A 17523-nucleotide genomic window follows, 5' to 3' on the forward strand; every position below is an offset into this window, starting at 1 on the left:
CCCAGAAGCAATGGGGATGAGGCAGGGAACAACCCAGGATGGGGGGATAAGGGCATTGCACTTATATTGCAGAGCAAAACACCTGTTACCTATTTCTTTCGTGTAGATTATGTACAACATTTCATATAATTTGTATCTTATTATTTTTCTTATATTTCCTATTTTTTGTTACTCTCTTATCATGCACAGCTGCTCGGAGTGACCAGGGTTACATTCCACTACATGTTGCATGAGTCTACTGTCTACGTGACAAATAAACTTTTGAATCTTGAATTTTATTAAAGTACAAATTCCGACCCTCCTGCCAATATATCACATGTTCTGGGGCCTCATTTCTACATGTCACTTCCATGGACTGTTAGCTTTAGATTATGGAGGCAGCTTCCCTGTGGTTACAGTGTACAGGGCAAAATGGATAATTACAGATCCCGCCTCAGACACTGTCATGCATTCTCATTAAGTACAAAATCTTCACTTTCTTGTAATATATGACGAGCCATGGGGATTTAATTCTACATGCCACTAACTAGTTTCAGTCCAACAGATGCTTTGCATTTTCCTTTTTCTTTTATGTAATAATTCTAATAAGATGGCTTGTATAGCGGCAGCCAATGAGACGTTTCTATAATAGTGTAGATATTTCACATGAGGGCTTGCAAGGTGTACAGTAGCTTTACTTATATGAGAAAATTGAATCAGATAATAAAGACAGTTCAATAGTGCTTGGATATGAGATTACAATAAAATACTGACATGTTTGGTGAAAGACACATTTTTATTTATTGATTTATTATGATTCATTTAATTCCTCAGGAACTGGCATCCATAAACAGTGACGTTGGTAGCTGGACGTCCACATCTGTCTTTTGCCAGGACAACAGAGAGGGAAAAATGCAGATTATCCTTGCCCAGAGAACGCTCAACAGATAATATACAGATCATTTTCAATTTAAAAAAAAAATCAACAAAAAAATGTATGTTAACATTAACAACAATACGGATTTCGGACAACCGTATTGCACTCTGTAGTATGGCTAACAATATTGCACTTGTCACACCCAGCTCGTCCAATCCTCGTGTGTGCTACGCCCGTTGCGTGTCCTGTGTTTTAAAAATAACCCCCGCGTTCCCGTTTCCCCGCCCCGTGTGTCCCCGAATCATGACAGCGCTGGCTGACTGCGCAGTTGCAGCGCCTTGCTGAGCTCCTCGTAAGCTCCATTGTAAACAAGTCCGACAGAATTCCGCATTTTACCCTCACCCGTTAAATATACCTCCGTGCATTACAGTAAGTAACTGCGACACGGAATATTTTGAACTTTCGAATGTAAAGCGAAATAACAACAATAATAATAATATTTAATTCTTTATTCTCAATCCTGATTTCGCCTAATATACAGCGTTGAAGTTATATCAAGCTTGTTTTAAGATGTTGGGGATAACTGCTAGCGGGCCGAAGAACCCGGGATAAATTCAAGGCTTAATATTTTATGATACAAGGCTAAACCACGGCATTGCTGTATTTTTTTTCTTTGCTTTCTTTCTTAGTTCATAAACAGCTTGGTATTTTTACGTAAAGACAGGCTTAGCGCTGGACGGATTAGGTAGGAAGATGCGTCGTTTAGGATAAATAAATTATTTTAAATGGTATGAAATTGTAATGGTGTGTGCGTGTGGGGGGTGAGGGATGGGCGTGGAAGGTAGTAGGTAATTAAGTGGCTACAGCTGGGTTGTGAGGGCTCTGCAGTTAAGAGAGGGAGTAAGAGCCGCACTCGGGAGAAACGTTCTGTTAGGCGCAGTACTCGTGGGGTCCGGGAGGGAGGTGCCGCTCGTATGCCGTTTAGGGCGGCCGGCGGTGAAGCCAGATAGCGGGCTGTAGGGACAGGTTCCGGTGTGGTAGGGCGACGACAGTCAGGACGGTGGGGGCAGGAGTGCATGACCACTGCTTAGTCCGGGGTGTTTGATAGACGTGAGCAGCGGCACCCTCGTGTGACGGATCGGCGGGGGGGGTGGAATTCCCTTTCCGTGTGGCGCTCTAGATTACAGAGCTGTGTGAACGTTCCCTCTCCGGGGAGGGTCTTGATCCTCGGGGTGACGCTATGCTTTAATCGTGTCCTTATTGTATGTGTGTTCTGTGTGTTTTAAGTAAGCAGCGTAGCCGCTAGGGGTCGGGGCGGGACTATAGAGGCGGTTCTGGTCCCGTAACGCCTGCCTGTGTCCGAAGTGTGGGGATTACTCTGCATTGCAGTGCTATTGGTGTGCCGTGCCCTAATACGAATGTTGTGTGGTGCGGGATTTACTGTGTGGTAACGTTTGTTAACGCACGCTTGGAAAGGGGTGGTTTGTTATGGGGAAATAGCGGGGCCAAACCCTTTGTGAACCCAGACCCGACCCGATGGGTCGCTGAATGAATTGTACTGCATGTAATTTTTTGTAATTGTTGCTGAAGTCTTGTGGTGATCTGTTCTCCTTTTATAGCCTCTGACACTAGTTTAGGTTCGTTACAATATTATATAGAGAAATATATTTACAGGGTTTCTGTGCAGTATGAAAAAGTATGGAGTTTGATTTTAGTGTTTTCCAGGTGTGGATAAGTACAGTCGTGTGAAAATTAGGACACCCCATGAAATATTTTATTCTTTTTATTAAGAAATATCAAGATTAAATCTTCTTTCAAATTTGTAGATAAAGGTGATGTAATTGCATCTCCTATGCAAAAACAAGAAACAAATTCACTTATTTAACAAAGGAAATAAACTAAGATGCCAATTCCTACCAAGGAAAAAGTTAGCTAGTATTTCCCCCTTTGGCTGAAATAACCTCAACGAAACGTTTCCTATAACCATCTATCAATCTCTGACTCGATTGGCAGAAAGTCCCCCCCCCCCCTCCAATCCAGAAATCCTTAAGCTGTGTGATGTTTGAAGGGTGTCCTGCATGCACTTCTGCTTCTAATCACCTCACAGCATCTCAATAGGATTCAGATCCGGGCTTTGACTTGACCATTCCATAACTCTCCATTTCTTTCTTGTAAGCCATTCCTTGGCACATGCACCCTCTGATATGATGAAGACTTCATAGTGGATTCTATGATGGTGAGCTGGCCAGGTTCTGCTGCAGCAAAGCAGCCCCAAACCATGACATTTCCACCCCCAAGTTTCACAGCTGCTATGAGGTTCTTTTGCTCAAAAGCTGCCTTTGGTTTATGCCAAACATGTCTTCTGTTACTGCGCCCAACTAATTCAATGTCAGATCCATCTGTCCAAAGCACATTGTTCATTAAGCCCCTGTCTGTGTCTTGATGGTCTCTGGCAAACTTCAGTGTTGCTCAGATGTGTTTTTGACAGCAGGGTTTCGTCCTTGCACAGCTCCCATGTAAATCAGACTTGTGCGTCTGTTTCTGATGCTAGATGCATGTACCTTGACATCAGCTGTGGCAAGAGCTTCCTGTATGACCCGTGATGACCTTTTAGGGCTTTTGGAGACCTAACCCTAACCCTTGCCTTCTGCTCTTGGCTGAACTTGCTAGGACAGCCTGCCCTGGCCATGCTGGCAGTTGTTTTAAATGTGAATTATTGTGTAAATTATTTTCCGGAGATTGGAATGGCTGATTCCAAACTCTCTTGAGATCTTTTTATATCCTTCCCAGACTCATATGCATCTACAAGCTTCTTCCTGAAGGCCTCAGAGAGCTCTTTGGGTCTCACATGGTGATATCACTCATTTCAACAATCGAGGGCAAACCAGACTAAATGTGTCTTGTTTAAATAAGACAGGCTCCAGCAAAAAGCTCCGTAATGATGTTCTAACCATCTTCACCTGATATGGTGCCACCTGAATCTAACTCTAGGCATTTTAAATAGTGATGAATGTGAGGGGGTCCTAACTTTTTCCTCAGTGGAAATTAGCATCTTGGTCAATTTCTTGTTGTAAATAAGTGAATTTTGTTTCTTATTTTTGTGTAGATGATGTAATTGCATCACCTTTATCTACAGATATAGCTTGAAAGAAGTTTTCATATTGATATGTTGATTTTTGTTAATAAAGAACTAAATATTTAATGGGGTGTCCTAATTTTTTTTATGTGACCGTATATTATTTTTTATATTTTTTTTTATTTCATCAAATTAGCCTGTAATATATTTTTAGAATATCTGAATTTACTTATGAATATTTTTGATGAAATAACTGATGTGAGTTAATAGCCACCTACCAGCCAATCAGAAAATAGCATCTGTATTTTCGGGGTAAATTCCATGATAAGTTACACATGATCGCTGCAAGAACATTATTACATAGATGCGCACATGGAGTGCAGACAAGGTGGGAGTGGAAGAGCAGGATCCGATGTTCTGACGGGTTGTGCTCCCTTGTCGAAATGTGGTACCGTAACCCACACCGATGATTGTGGGGTTCGACTGAACACCAGTAAATATTAGATTTAGTCGCACAATAGCAGTGTGGAAAGTTGTACTTTATTGTGCAGGACAGTTGGAATTATTCAAGTAGCCACATTTACATTATGTGAAATAATATTTCATAATGACTAATGAGAATCACAATGGTATACAAGAAATATTTTTGGTATAAATTGAAGTACAATTTAAAGATTATACGAAGGATATATCTATTAACCCTTCATGTTCACAGAGGCCCCAGCAGGAATCAACTGGCCCTGATCGGCACAGTAATGGAGAAGGAGAGAGGAAAAAGAAGAGCTGCTTCTGAAATGCGCCCCCCTGTGGGGTGTAAGAGAAAGAACCCTGAGAGGTAACAGTGTTACAGCCCACTAGTATGCATGTCTCTCTGGGTCTATAGTCAGGCCATAACATAAAAGTAAACTGGGCTCCTAGCTAGGGCTGGTCAGTGGGCAGCACTTTAATATGTGTAGCTTAATAAAAAGACCTCGCCATCTTCTGTCTTCACCGTCTTCTTCCACAATCAGCCAGTTCTTTTATACTAGAGGTGAGTAACAGACCATCCCTCCTATACAAAATGGCCACATAACAAAACTAAACAAACAAAAACATATATAAACAGGTAAAAAGGAACATCAGTCAAGTCTAGTTGTGGAGGTTTTTAACAGTAATACTAAAAGTTTCATATAATATCTAAATTTTAGATGAGACAATTTCCTTCACAGCTGACTGTAAATAAGTCTGTTTACATCAAGATCTTCACAGCATATCAAAGTACATGAAGGCAGAGCAGAAGGCTAAACAGCAGTGTGATGCCGTCCCCATTGTATGAATTATATTTATACCATGAGGATTTGTTTCCTCTCGCTGCCCACAGTGTCCTGATGGAGAGAGCAGACTCCCCTGTGCTCAGCTGTGTTTCCCTGAAGAGTGACGCGTCAATGGAGCAACCAATCAAATTCAGAGAGGGAGCTTTTCATACAGATCAAAGGTAAATGCGCATTGAAACAAAGATTGTTAATGACATTCAGACTCTCAGTCAAATGGCACAGAGACACATTCAAGCTATGAGGAAATAACATATTTATAATGAATGTACCAATTTTTACCTTTAACAGATTCCATCACCTTGAGAATTTAAACAAAAGTTTTGTCTGTATTCTATATAAATAACACCTGAGGTAAATGGATGAGGATTACTGTAAAACCCGACTTTCTGCGAGCTGGAATTGGAAGCTATTTAATTGAAAAATGGATTTTAAATTTCAGTCCTCAGCACAGAGCAGGAAAAAACTGGTTTGCCTGTTTCCCCCCCTGCATGTCCATTAAAGAATAACTCGACAATAGATTGTCGTCTCGTGAGACGGATGTTTCTGTTTTGATAACAAATAATTTCACTCTCATGAATTCATTAGATCAGACTTAGACGAAGGCTTCAGTTTAACATGTTTAATCGAACTGTGTGGCTTAAACAATAAACTACTATCATCAGACAAAAAAAGAGAAAGACTATTGGTTTCTTTGCCAAAGGTGACGTTTAAATACTTGCTGATTCAGATCATAATTAATGTGACACTGTAGTGGTTCTCATCCCCTGAGTATAAAATAAGATGATTTGTTGATCCCAGGGTTAAATTCTCTTGCGTTCAGCAGCAAAGTGCACAGATACAAACATACAATGTAAAACAAAGACGACGTGCAAAGACAGCAGATATAGTGCAAGTGAGTAAATATTTATAGAAGTAAACAAAATTTCTGTAGAATAACAAGTTTAAGAAGGACATAGTGCATAATGAAAAAATCCTGAAATACAATATTGTTCAAGAAATAAGTATAAATAGAAATGTATGTTATTTATATGATTATAAACAGAGAGCAGCTTTTACCACATTAAAAATGGGACGTTAAGGCTGGCTGTGGGGGCTGCACATCGACAGCAGGCATTGTGGTGTCTAACGGCAGCAGGCAGGAAAGATCCCCAGTAGCGCTTCTTAGCTGACGGTGGGGGAATGAGCCGGTGGCTGAAGGTGCCCCAAGATAGCGCCCCCTGGAGCCTTGGCTGGGTTATGGACCGGGCCAGTGGGGCCAGTGCCCTGGGGCCTCAGGACATTAGAAGCTGTGAGTGGCAGCATTTATAGTGCAAACCATGAAATGCGCCCCCCTGTGGGGTGTAAGAGAAAGAGCCCTGAGAGGTAACAGTGTTACAGCCCACTAGCATGCATGTCTCTCTGGGTCTATAGTCAGGCCATAACATAAAAGTAAACTGGGCTCCTAGCTAGGGCTGGTCAGTGGGCAGCACTTTAATATGTGTAGCTTAATAAAAAGACCTCGCCATCTTCTGTCTTCACCGTCTTCTTCCACAATCAGCCAGTTCTTTTATACTAGAGGCGAGTAACAGACCATCCCTCCTATACAAAATGGCCACATAGCAAAACTAAACAAACAAAAACATATATAAACAGGTAAAAAGGAACATCAGTCAAGTCTAGTTGTGGAGGTTTTTAACAGTAATACTAAAAGTTTCATATAATATCTAAATTTTAGATGAGACAATTTCCTTCACAGCTGACTGTAAATAAGTCTGTTTACATCAAGATCTTCACAGCATATCAAAGTACATGAAGGCAGAGCAGAAGGCTAAACAGCAGTGTGATGCCGTCCCCATTGTATGAATTATATTTATACCATGAGGATTTGTTTCCTCTCGCTGCCCACAGTGTCCTGATGGAGAGAGCAGACTCCCCTGTGCTCAGCTGTGTTTCCCTGAAGAGTGACGCGTCAATGGAGCAACCAATCAAATTCAGAGAGGGAGCTTTTCATACAGATCAAAGGTAAATGCGCATTGAAACAAAGATTGTTAATGACATTCAGACTCTCAGTCAAATGGCACAGAGACACATTCAAGCTATGAGGAAATAACATATTTATAATGAATGTACCAATTTTTACCTTTAACAGATTCCATCACCTTGAGAAGTTAAACAAAAGTTTTGTCTGTATTCTATATAAATAACATCTGAGGTAAATGGATGAGGATTACTGTAAAACCCGACTTTCTGCGAGCTGGAATTGGAAGCTATTTAATTGAAAAATGGATTTTAAATTTCAGTCCTCAGCACAGAGCAGGAAAAAACTGGTTTGCCTGTTCCCCCCCTGCATGTCCATTAAAGAATGACTCGACAATAGATTGTCGTCTCGTGAGACGGATGTTTCTGTTTTGATAACAAATAATTTCACTCTCATGAATTCATTAGATCAGACTTAGACGAAGGCTTCAGTTTAACATGTTTAATCGAACTGTGTGGCTTAAACAATAAACTACTATCATCAGACAAAAAAAGAGAAAGACTATTGGTTTCTTTGCCAAAGGTGACGTTTAAATACTTGCTGATTCAGATCATAATTAATGTGACACTGTAGTGGTTCTCATCCCCTGAGTATAAAATAAGATGATTTGTTGATCCCAGGGTTAAATTCTCTTGCGTTCAGCAGCAAAGTGCACAGATACAAACATACAATGTAAAACAAAGACGACGTGCAAAGACAGCAGATATAGTGCAAGTGAGTAAATATTTATAGAAGTAAACAAAATTTCTGTAGAATAACAAGTTTAAGAAGGACATAGTGCATAATGAAAAAATCCTGAAATACAATATTGTTCAAGAAATAAGTATAAATAGAAATGTATGTTATTTATATGATTATAAACAGAGAGCAACTTTTACCACATTAAAAATGGGACGATAAGGCTGGCTGTGGGGGCTGCACATCGACAGCAGGCATTGTGGTGTCTAACGGCAGCAGGCAGGAAAGATCCCCAGTAGCGCTTCTTAGCTCACGGTGGAGGAATGTGGCTGAAGGTGCCCCAAGATAGCGCCCCCTGGAGCCTCGGCTGGGTTATGGACCGGGACAGTGGGGCCAGTGCCCTGGGGCCTCAGGACATTAGAAGCTGTGAGTGGCAACATTTATAGTCCAAGCCATGAAATGCACCCCCCTGTGGGGTGTAACAGAAAGAGCCCTGAGAGGTAACAGTGTTACAGCCCACTAGCATGTATGTCTCTCTGGGTCTATAGTCAGGCCAAAGGGCACTTGGTACACGCTAGCCACCTGGGGTACTTGGTACACGCCAGCCGCCTGCGGCACTTGGTACACGCCGGCCGCCTGGGGCACTTGGTACACGCCGGCCACCTGGGGCACTTGGTACACGCCGGCCGCCTGGGGCACTTGGTACACTCCGGCCGCCTGGGGCACTTGGTACACGCCGGCCGCCTGGGGCAGTTGGTACACGCCGGCCGCCTGGGGCACTTGGCAGACGCCGGCCGCCTGGGGTAGTTGGTACATGCCGGCCGCCTGGGGTAGTTGGTACAATGCTGAGACATCTTTTGGGAATCTGTTCCTTCACGTCGGACATTCTTTGAGACAGCGCTTAACTAAGAGAGACAGTTAACCTGGTCTGGACCAATACTTGTTCACTCGCCTAAGTTACCATGCAGCAGGGATTCATTTAAGACACTTAAACGAGCCAGACTTGTTGGAATAACTCAGACTTTCCCTTAATCCTGCGTCGTTGAACACCCCCCAGCAGGCGTGGCCCACAGCGTTACGGCCACGTAACTAGCATCCGGTCCAAGTATGCAGATGGAGGGGGCTGCAAGAGACGGAACTCTGACCTGGAGGTAGCCATCGAGCTCCTAAAGCGCGCAGCCCTGCCAGGCCCTGTCAGCTCTCAGGCTGTCTGCCCTGCATGCGCAGCTGGACCAGTTACACGGCTGCAGATAAGAGGTCAGGTGTGTTCCTCTGCCAGACTCTGCCCCGCCAGGCCCTGTGAGCTCTCTGGCTGTCTGCCCTGCATGCGCAGCTGAGCCAGTTATGTGGCTGCAGATAAGAGATCAGGTGTGTTCCTCTGCCAGACTCTGCCCCGCCAGGCCCTGTCAGGTCTCAGGCTGTCTGCCCTGCATGCACAGCTGGGCCAGTTATGCGGCTGCAGATAAGAGGTCAGGTGTGTTCCTCTGCCAGACTCTGCCCCGCCAGGTCAGGAGGAAGCCAAACTGCCCCCCCCCCCCATCCTTTGTTCCTCCTCGATGTGCCTCTAGCTACCCAGATCAGCCCCTGGCAGAGTTACACCCTGTGTTGTAGCTCGTCACAGTGTGTATGACTTGTGCTGATCTCTCTATAGCACCGGCAGATACTGTGTTTGTCTTGGGCTGCGCCTGTGGTAATGGACACCGGGGGGCGCTATAGCACCGGCAGATACTGTGTTTGCCTTGGGTTGTGCCTGTGGTAACGGACACCGGGGGGCGCTATAGCACCGGCAGATACTGTGTTTGTCTTGGGCTGCGCCTGTGGTAATGGACACCGGGGGGCGCTATAGCACCGGCAGATACTGTGTTTGACTTGGGTTGCGCCTGTGGTAATGGACACCGGGGGGGCGCTGGGCCCCGACAGCTGGGTGGTGTAAGCTGAGAGGCCTGCCTCCGCTCATACTGCTCGCTCCCCTTCTCACCCGCTCTCACGCTTCCCCCTATAGGCAGCAGTATTGCCCCAGCTAGTGGGGGCCCGGGGACCAGCTGGTACAGAAGCGGGGGGGACATGGATGCGGGCAACAAGCTGATAGGCGCCCCCCCTGTCTGACGCTTCGTGCTCACCCACGGGTCCCAGGCCGGCGCGGCCGTGGGCCAGTCGCTCACAGAGCAGGCGGCTCCATTGATAAGCAAAGCAGAGCCTTATCGAGGGACGGGGTAGCGGGGGGGGGGGGGGGGATTCACTGTTTGCTGGTTGCATAGGAAGCTGTGTGTGGGGGGGGTAACCCTGTAGGTGCTGAAGGACAGATTCGGCCCATTAGCCCTGTAGGTGCTGAATTTAACCAACAAGCTATTTAACCAGTTTCTTGACTGAGGATTGTGAATCAGATGCTGGTATTTAGCTCTGCTAATCAGGTGAATCACTGTAAATGTCACTGGGTACAAAGGGCTGCATAGAAAACTGTCCTTCCTGCCTGCTGTGTCTCTGTGTGCTGGAGCCTGATGTCACTGGTTCTCTTCTGCTGTCATGAGAAAATTAGGAAGCCGCCCCAGTGAATAAAGCTTAACATGGCAGATACATCTTTCTAAACTACAACCCCAATTCCAAAAATGTCGGGACGTTCTGCAAATTGTAAATAAAAACAGAATGCAGTGATATGGAAATCTCATAAACTTATATTTTATTCATAACAGAACAGAAAACATATCAAATGTTTAAACTGAGAAAATGCATCATTGTAAGCAAACATTTGAATGTCGCAGCAACAACACATCTCACAAAAGTTGGGACAAGGCCATGTTTACCACTGTGTGGCATCTCCTCTACTTTTAACAACAGTCTGTAAATGTCTGGGGACTGAGGAGATCAGTTGTTTGAGTTTTGGGAGAGGATTGTTGTCCCATTCTTGTCTAATACAGGATTCTAGTTGGTCAACTGTCCTAGATCTTCTGTGTCATATTTATCGTTTTATGATGCACCAAATGTTCTCAATGGCTGAAAGATCTGGACCTCTGGTGTGGTAGAAAAATTTAAAATATAACACTCAGAATAAAAGTCGGACCTCTCAGTTTGATGAGGTAAAGGAAATCTCTTTTATTCTAGCAACTCAGCAAAGCGCTCCCGTCACACTCTGGCACTTGGTACCAAGTCACCCGGAGCTCTCCGAGCAACCAGTTGATAAACCATAACTCCCACTTCACAGTAAGGGTGTCTAAATCCTGATTGGTCACAAAACACCAATGAACCAAGCTCAAACGTATAACAAACACAATTCTCGAATTCTATTGGTTCACCTTGGTGGCAAGGTAAAGTCCACCCATTCTGCTCAGTTTACCAGAACATGTCTCGACTGCTAGCTCTCAGGCTCTCTGTCAGCTCTCTGGCAGTCTGCCCTGCATGTGCAGCTGGGCCAGTTATGCAGCTGCAGATAAGAGGTCAGGTGTGTTCCTCTGCCAGACTCTGCCCCACCAGGCCCTGTCAGCTCTCAGGCTGTCTGCCCTGTATGCGCAGCTGGGCCAGTTATGCAGCTGCAGATAAGAGATCAGGTGTGTTCCTCTGCCAGACTCTGCCCCGCCAAGCCCTGTCAGCTCTCAGACTGTCTGCCCTGCATGCGCAGCTGGGCCAGTTATGCAGCTGCAGATAAGAGGTCAGGTGTGTTCCTCTGCCAGACTCTGCCCCGCCAGGCCCTGTCAGCTCTCAGGCTGTCTGCCCTGCATGCGCAGCTGGGCCAGTTATGCAGCTGCAGATAAGAGATCAGGTGTGTTCCTCTCCCAGACACTGCCCCACCAGGCCCTGTCAGCTCTCTGGCTGTCTGCCCTGCATGCGCAGCTAGGCCAGTTATGCAGATACTGTGTTTGTCTTGGGTTGCGCCTGTGGTAATGGACACCGGGGGGCGCTATAGTGCTGGCAGATACTGTGTTTGTCTTGGGTTGCGCCTGTGGTAATGGACACTGGGAGGCGCTATAGTGCTGGCAGATACTGTGTTTGTCTTGGGCTGCGCCTGTGGTAATGGACACCGGGGGGCGCTATAGCACCGGCAGATACTGTGTTTGACTTGGGTTGCGCCTGTGGTAATGGACACCGGGGGGGCGCTGGGCCCCGACAGCTGGGTGGTGTAAGCTGAGAGGCCTGCCTCCGCTCATACTGCTCGCTCCCCTTCCCACCCGCTCTCACGCTTCCCCCTATAGGCAGCAGTATTGCCCCAGCTAGTGGGGGCCTGGGGACCAGCTGGTACAGAAGCGGGGGGGACATGGATGCGGGCAACAAGCTGATAGGCGCCCCCCCTGTCTGACGCTTCGTGCTCACCCACGGGTCCCAGGCCGGCGCGGCCGTGGGCCAGTCGCTCACAGAGCAGGCGGCTCCATTGATAAGCAAAGCAGAGCCTTATCGAGGGACGGGGTAGCGTGGGGGGGGGGGATTCACTGTTTGCTGGTTGCATAGGAAGCTGTGTGTGGGGGGGGTAACCCTGTAGGTGCTGAAGGACAGATTCGGCCCATTAGCCCTGTAGGTGCTGAATTTAACCAACAAGCTATTTAACCAGTTTCTTGACTGAGGATTGTGAATCAGATGCTGGTATTTAGCTCTGCTAATCAGGTGAATCACTGTAAATGTCACTGGGTACAAAGGGCTGCATAGAAAACTGTCCTTCCTGCCTGCTGTGTCTCTGTGTGCTGGAGCCTGATGTCACTGGTTCTCTTCTGCTGTCATGAGAAAATTAGGAAGCCGCCCCAGTGAATAAAGCTTAACATGGCAGATACATCTTTCTAAACTACAACCCCAATTCCAAAAATGTCGGGACGTTCTGCAAATTGTAAATAAAAACAGAATGCAGTGATATGGAAATCTCATAAACTTATATTTTATTCATAACAGAACAGAAAACATATCAAATGTTTAAACTGAGAAAATGCATCATTGTAAGCAAACATTTGAATGTCGCAGCAACAACACATCTCACAAAAGTTGGGACAAGGCCATGTTTACCACTGTGTGGCATCTCCTCTACTTTTAACAACAGTCTGTAAATGTCTGGGGACTGAGGAGATCAGTTGTTTGAGTTTTGGGAGAGGATTGTTGTCCCATTCTTGTCTAATACAGGATTCTAGTTGGTCAACTGTCCTAGATCTTCTGTGTCATATTTATCGTTTTATGATGCACCAAATGTTCTCAATGGCTGAAAGATCTGGACCTCTGGTGTGGTAGAAAAATTTAAAATATAACACTCAGAATAAAAGTCGGACCTCTCAGTTTGATGAGGTAAAGGAAATCTCTTTTATTCTAGCAACTCAGCAAAGCGCTCCCGTCACACTCTGGCACTTGGTACCAAGTCACCCGGAGCTCTCCGAGCAACCAGTTGATAAACCATAACTCCCACTTCACAGTAAGGGTGTCTAAATCCTGATTGGTCACAAAACACCAATGAACCAAGCTCAAACGTATAACAAACACAATTCTCGAATTCTATTGGTTCACCTTGGTGGCAAGGTAAAGTCCACCCATTCTGCTCAGTTTACCAGAACATGTCTCGACTGCTAGCTCTCAGGCTCTCTGTCAGCTCTCTGGCAGTCTGCCCTGCATGTGCAGCTGGGCCAGTTATGCAGCTGCAGATAAGAGGTCAGGTGTGTTCCTCTGCCAGACTCTGCCCCACCAGGCCCTGTCAGCTCTCAGGCTGTCTGCCCTGTATGCGCAGCTGGGCCAGTTATGCAGCTGCAGATAAGAGATCAGGTGTGTTCCTCTGCCAGACTCTGCCCCGCCAAGCCCTGTCAGCTCTCAGACTGTCTGCCCTGCATGTGCAGCTGGGCCAGTTATGCAGCTGCAGATAAGAGGTCAGGTGTGTTCCTCTGCCAGACTCTGCCCCGCCAGGCCCTGTCAGCTCTCTGGCTGTCTGCCCTGCATGCGCAGCTAGGCCAGTTATGCAGATACTGTGTTTGTCTTGGGTTGCGCCTGTGGTAATGGACACCGGGGGGCGCTATAGTGCTGGCAGATACTGTGTTTGTCTTGGGTTGCGCCTGTGGTAATGGACACCGGGAGGCCCTATAGTGCTGGCAGATACTGTGTTTGACTTGGGTTGCGCCTGTGGTAATGGACACCGGGGGGCCCTATAGTGCTGGCAGATACTGTGTTTGACTTGGGTTGCGCCTGTGGTAATGGACACTGGGAGGCGCTATAGTGCTGGCAGATACTGTGTTTGTCTTGGGTTGCGCCTGTGGTAATGGACACCGGGGGACCCTATAGTGCTGGCAGATACTGTGTTTGACTTGGGTTGCGCCTGTGGTAATGGACACTGGGAGGCGCTATAGTGCTGGCAGATACTGTGTTTGTCTTGGGTTGCGCCTGTGGTAATGGACACCGGGGGGCGCTATAGCACCGGCAGATACTGTGTTTGTCTTGGGTTGCGCCTGTGGTAATGGACACCGGGAGGCGCTATAGTGCTGGCAGATACTGTGTTTGACTTGGGTTGCGCCTGTGGTAATGGACACCGGGGGGGCGCTGGGCCCCGACAGCTGGGTGGTGTAAGCTGAGAGGCCTGCCTCCGCTCATACTGCTCGCTCCCCTTCTCACCCGCTCTCACGCTTCCCCCTATAGGCAGCAGTATTGCCCCAGCTAGTGGGGGCCCGGGGACCAGCTGGTACAGAAGCGGGGGGGACATGGATGCGGGCAACAAGCTGATAGGCGCCCCCCCTGTCTGACGCTTCGTGCTCACCCACGGGTCCCAGGCCGGCACGGCCGTGGGCCAGTCGCTCACAGAGCAGGCAGCTCCATTGATAAGCAAAGCAGAGCCTTATCGAGGGACGGGGTAGCGGGGGGGGGGGGGGATTCACTGTTTGCTGGTTGCATAGGAAGCTGTGTGCTCACTCTGGGGGGGGGTCTAGCCCTGTAGGTGCTGAAGGACAGATTCGGCCCATTAGCCCTGTAGGTGCTAAATTTAACCAACAAGCTATTTAACCAGTTTCTTGACTGAGGATTGTGAATCAGATGCTGGTATTTAGCTCTGCTAATCAGGTGAATCACTGTAAATGTCACTGGGTACAAAGGGCTGCATAGAAAACTGTCCTTCCTGCCTGCTGTGTCTCTGTGTGCTGGAGCCTGATGTCACTGGTTCTCTTCTGCTGTCATGAGAGAATCAGGAAGCCGCCCCAGTGAATAAAGCTTAACATGGCAGATACATCTTTCCAAACTACAACCCCAATTCCAAAAATGTTGGGACGTTCTGTAAATTGTAAATAAAAACAGAATGCAGTGATATGGAAATCTCATAAACCTATATTTTATTCATAACAGGACACAGAAAACATATCAAATGTTTAATCTGAGAAAATGCATCATTGTAAGCAAATATTTGAATGTTGCAGCAACACACATCTCACAAAAGTTAGGACAAGGCCATGTTTACCACTGTGTGGCATCTCCTCGTCTTTTACCAGCAGTCTGTAAATGTCTGGGGACTGAGGAGATCAGTTCTTTGAGTTTTGGGAGAGGAATGTTGTCCTATTCTTGTCTAATACAGGATTCTAGTTGCTCAGCTGTCCTAGATCTTCTGTGTCATATTTTTCATTTCATGATGCACCAAATGTTCTCAACAGCTGAAAGATCTGGACCGCTGGCAGGCCAGTTCAGTACCGGGACCCTTCTTCTACGAATCCATCATGTTGTAATTGATGCAGTGTGTGGTTTGGCATTGTCATATGGGAAAATGCAAGGTCTTCCCTGAAAGAGATGTCGTCTGGATGGGAGCATCTGTTGCTCTAGAACCTGGATATACCTTTCAGCATTGATGGTGCCTTTCCAGATGCCCCTGCCATATGTACTAATGCACCCCCACACCATCTGGCTTCTGAACTGAGTGCTGATAACACGCTGGGTGGTCCTTCTCCTCTTTAGTGACATGGTGTCCCTGGTTTCCAAAAAGAATTTCAAACTTAGGTTCGACTGACCACAGAACAGTGTTCCACTCAGCCGCAGTCCATTTTAATTGAGCTTTGGTCCAGAGACGACGTCGGTGATTCTGGATCGTGTTCATATACGGCTTCTTCTTTGGATGATAGAGTTTTAACTGGCATCTGTGCATGGCAGCGTGAATTGTGTTCACTGACAATGTTTGTGGGAAGTATTCCTGAGCCTATTTAGTGATTCCATTACAGAATCATGCCTGTTTGTGATGCAGTGCTGCTTAAGGGCCAATATATCACAGGCATCTAGTCTGGTTTTTCACAGAGATTTTTCCAGATTCTCAGAATCATTTGATTACATTATGTGCTGTAGATGGTGAAATATTCAACCTCTTTGCGGTTTTATACTGAGGAACTTCTTTCTGAAATTGCTCCACTATTTGTCAGTGCAGTATTAGGGGGATTGTGACCCTCTGCCCATCTTTACTTCAGAGAGACACTGCAACTCTAAGATGCTCTTTTTATACCCAGTCATGTTACTCACCTGTTGCCAATTGACATAATTATTTGAAAATTGTTCCTCCATCTGTTGGGTTTTTGTACCACTAACTTTTCCAGCCACCTATTGCCCCCGTCCCAACTTTTTGAGATGTGTTGCCGTCATGAAATTCAAAATCAGCCAATATTTTTCATGAATAGCGAAATGTCTCACTTTAAACATCTGATATATTTTCTATGCTTTGTCATGAATAAAATACGGGTTTATGACATTTCTTTTTTGTGACCAAATTTTTATTAGAGATTTTTTATAACAAAGAACAAAATGGAACAATACAGAACATACTCCACCCCCACCCCACCCCCAATACACCCTGAGACAGCAGTTCAATTTAAAGAAACAGAAAACCAACAAAGGTCACCGGCACACTCAGCCACGGAGAGCACAGCTAAAAACTGAGGATAAAAGAAATAACGCACTTATACCACTGAAAAATGTCAGAATTAGGAAAGTAAAAATCAAAACAAAAAACAAGGAATACGGCATCAGGACATGACCTGCAACCAATCCTTGACCAGCTGCACGTCATGGACCCAGCTCTGGATTGTAGAACCAGACGAGTTGTTAATCCGGGCTGCAGAGAGTTCCAGCAGAAGCAGATCAAGAAAGGTGGACTTCCAGACAGAAGGAATGGCACGATCAGGAGACTTCCAACGAGAGGCTAATAACAACTTGGCCGCTAAGGAGGCAGACATCAGAAGCCTCTGCTGGAAGCGAGAGAGAGAGAGAGAAGAGAAGTCCAGGAGAAGAAGGACCACGGGAGACAGGGGGATGGGAGAGGAAAGAACTGAAGAGAGAGATCTGGCCACGTAATCCCAAAGAGCAGCCACTGGAGGACAGTCCCAGAACATATGGAGAAAGGTACCAGGGACCTGGAGGGGACAAAGATGACACAAGGGGTCAGGCTCTAAGCCCATGAGATGGCGTTTCCTGGGAGTGGGGTATAATCTGTGAACAAACTTAAATAGTGTTTGCTGGTGATTGGGATTTTTAGAACAGTTTTTAATATTATGAAAAATAACACTCCAAGATAAGACGGGGGTGGGAGAGAGCTCCCCCTGCCAGACAGCAATTATGGGGAGAGGTTTATGAGAGGATTTACGGAGGAGGGAATAGAGACTGGACACGGGCTTAGAAA

General features: G+C 46.1%; 1 protein-coding gene across 1 annotated transcript in view; it reads left to right on the forward strand.

Annotated features, from left to right (window-relative positions):
* Window positions 1-1263: 1263 nt before the first annotated feature.
* The window catches only part of LOC125722761 (NACHT, LRR and PYD domains-containing protein 12-like), a 34395-nt gene continuing 18135 nt past the window's right edge, over window positions 1264-17523 (forward strand). The window contains exons 1-3 of the mRNA XM_048998960.1: window positions 1264-1285; window positions 4648-4767; window positions 7133-7246. Of these exons, the coding sequence (XP_048854917.1) occupies window positions 4688-4767; window positions 7133-7246 (194 nt within the window). The 5' untranslated portion in view covers window positions 1264-1285; window positions 4648-4687. The remainder of the gene's footprint in view (window positions 1286-4647; window positions 4768-7132; window positions 7247-17523) is intronic.

The sequence above is a fragment of the Brienomyrus brachyistius genome, unplaced genomic scaffold (genome assembly GCF_023856365.1).
Source record: "Brienomyrus brachyistius isolate T26 unplaced genomic scaffold, BBRACH_0.4 scaffold42, whole genome shotgun sequence".
Lineage (NCBI taxonomy): Eukaryota > Metazoa > Chordata > Actinopteri > Osteoglossiformes > Mormyridae > Brienomyrus > Brienomyrus brachyistius.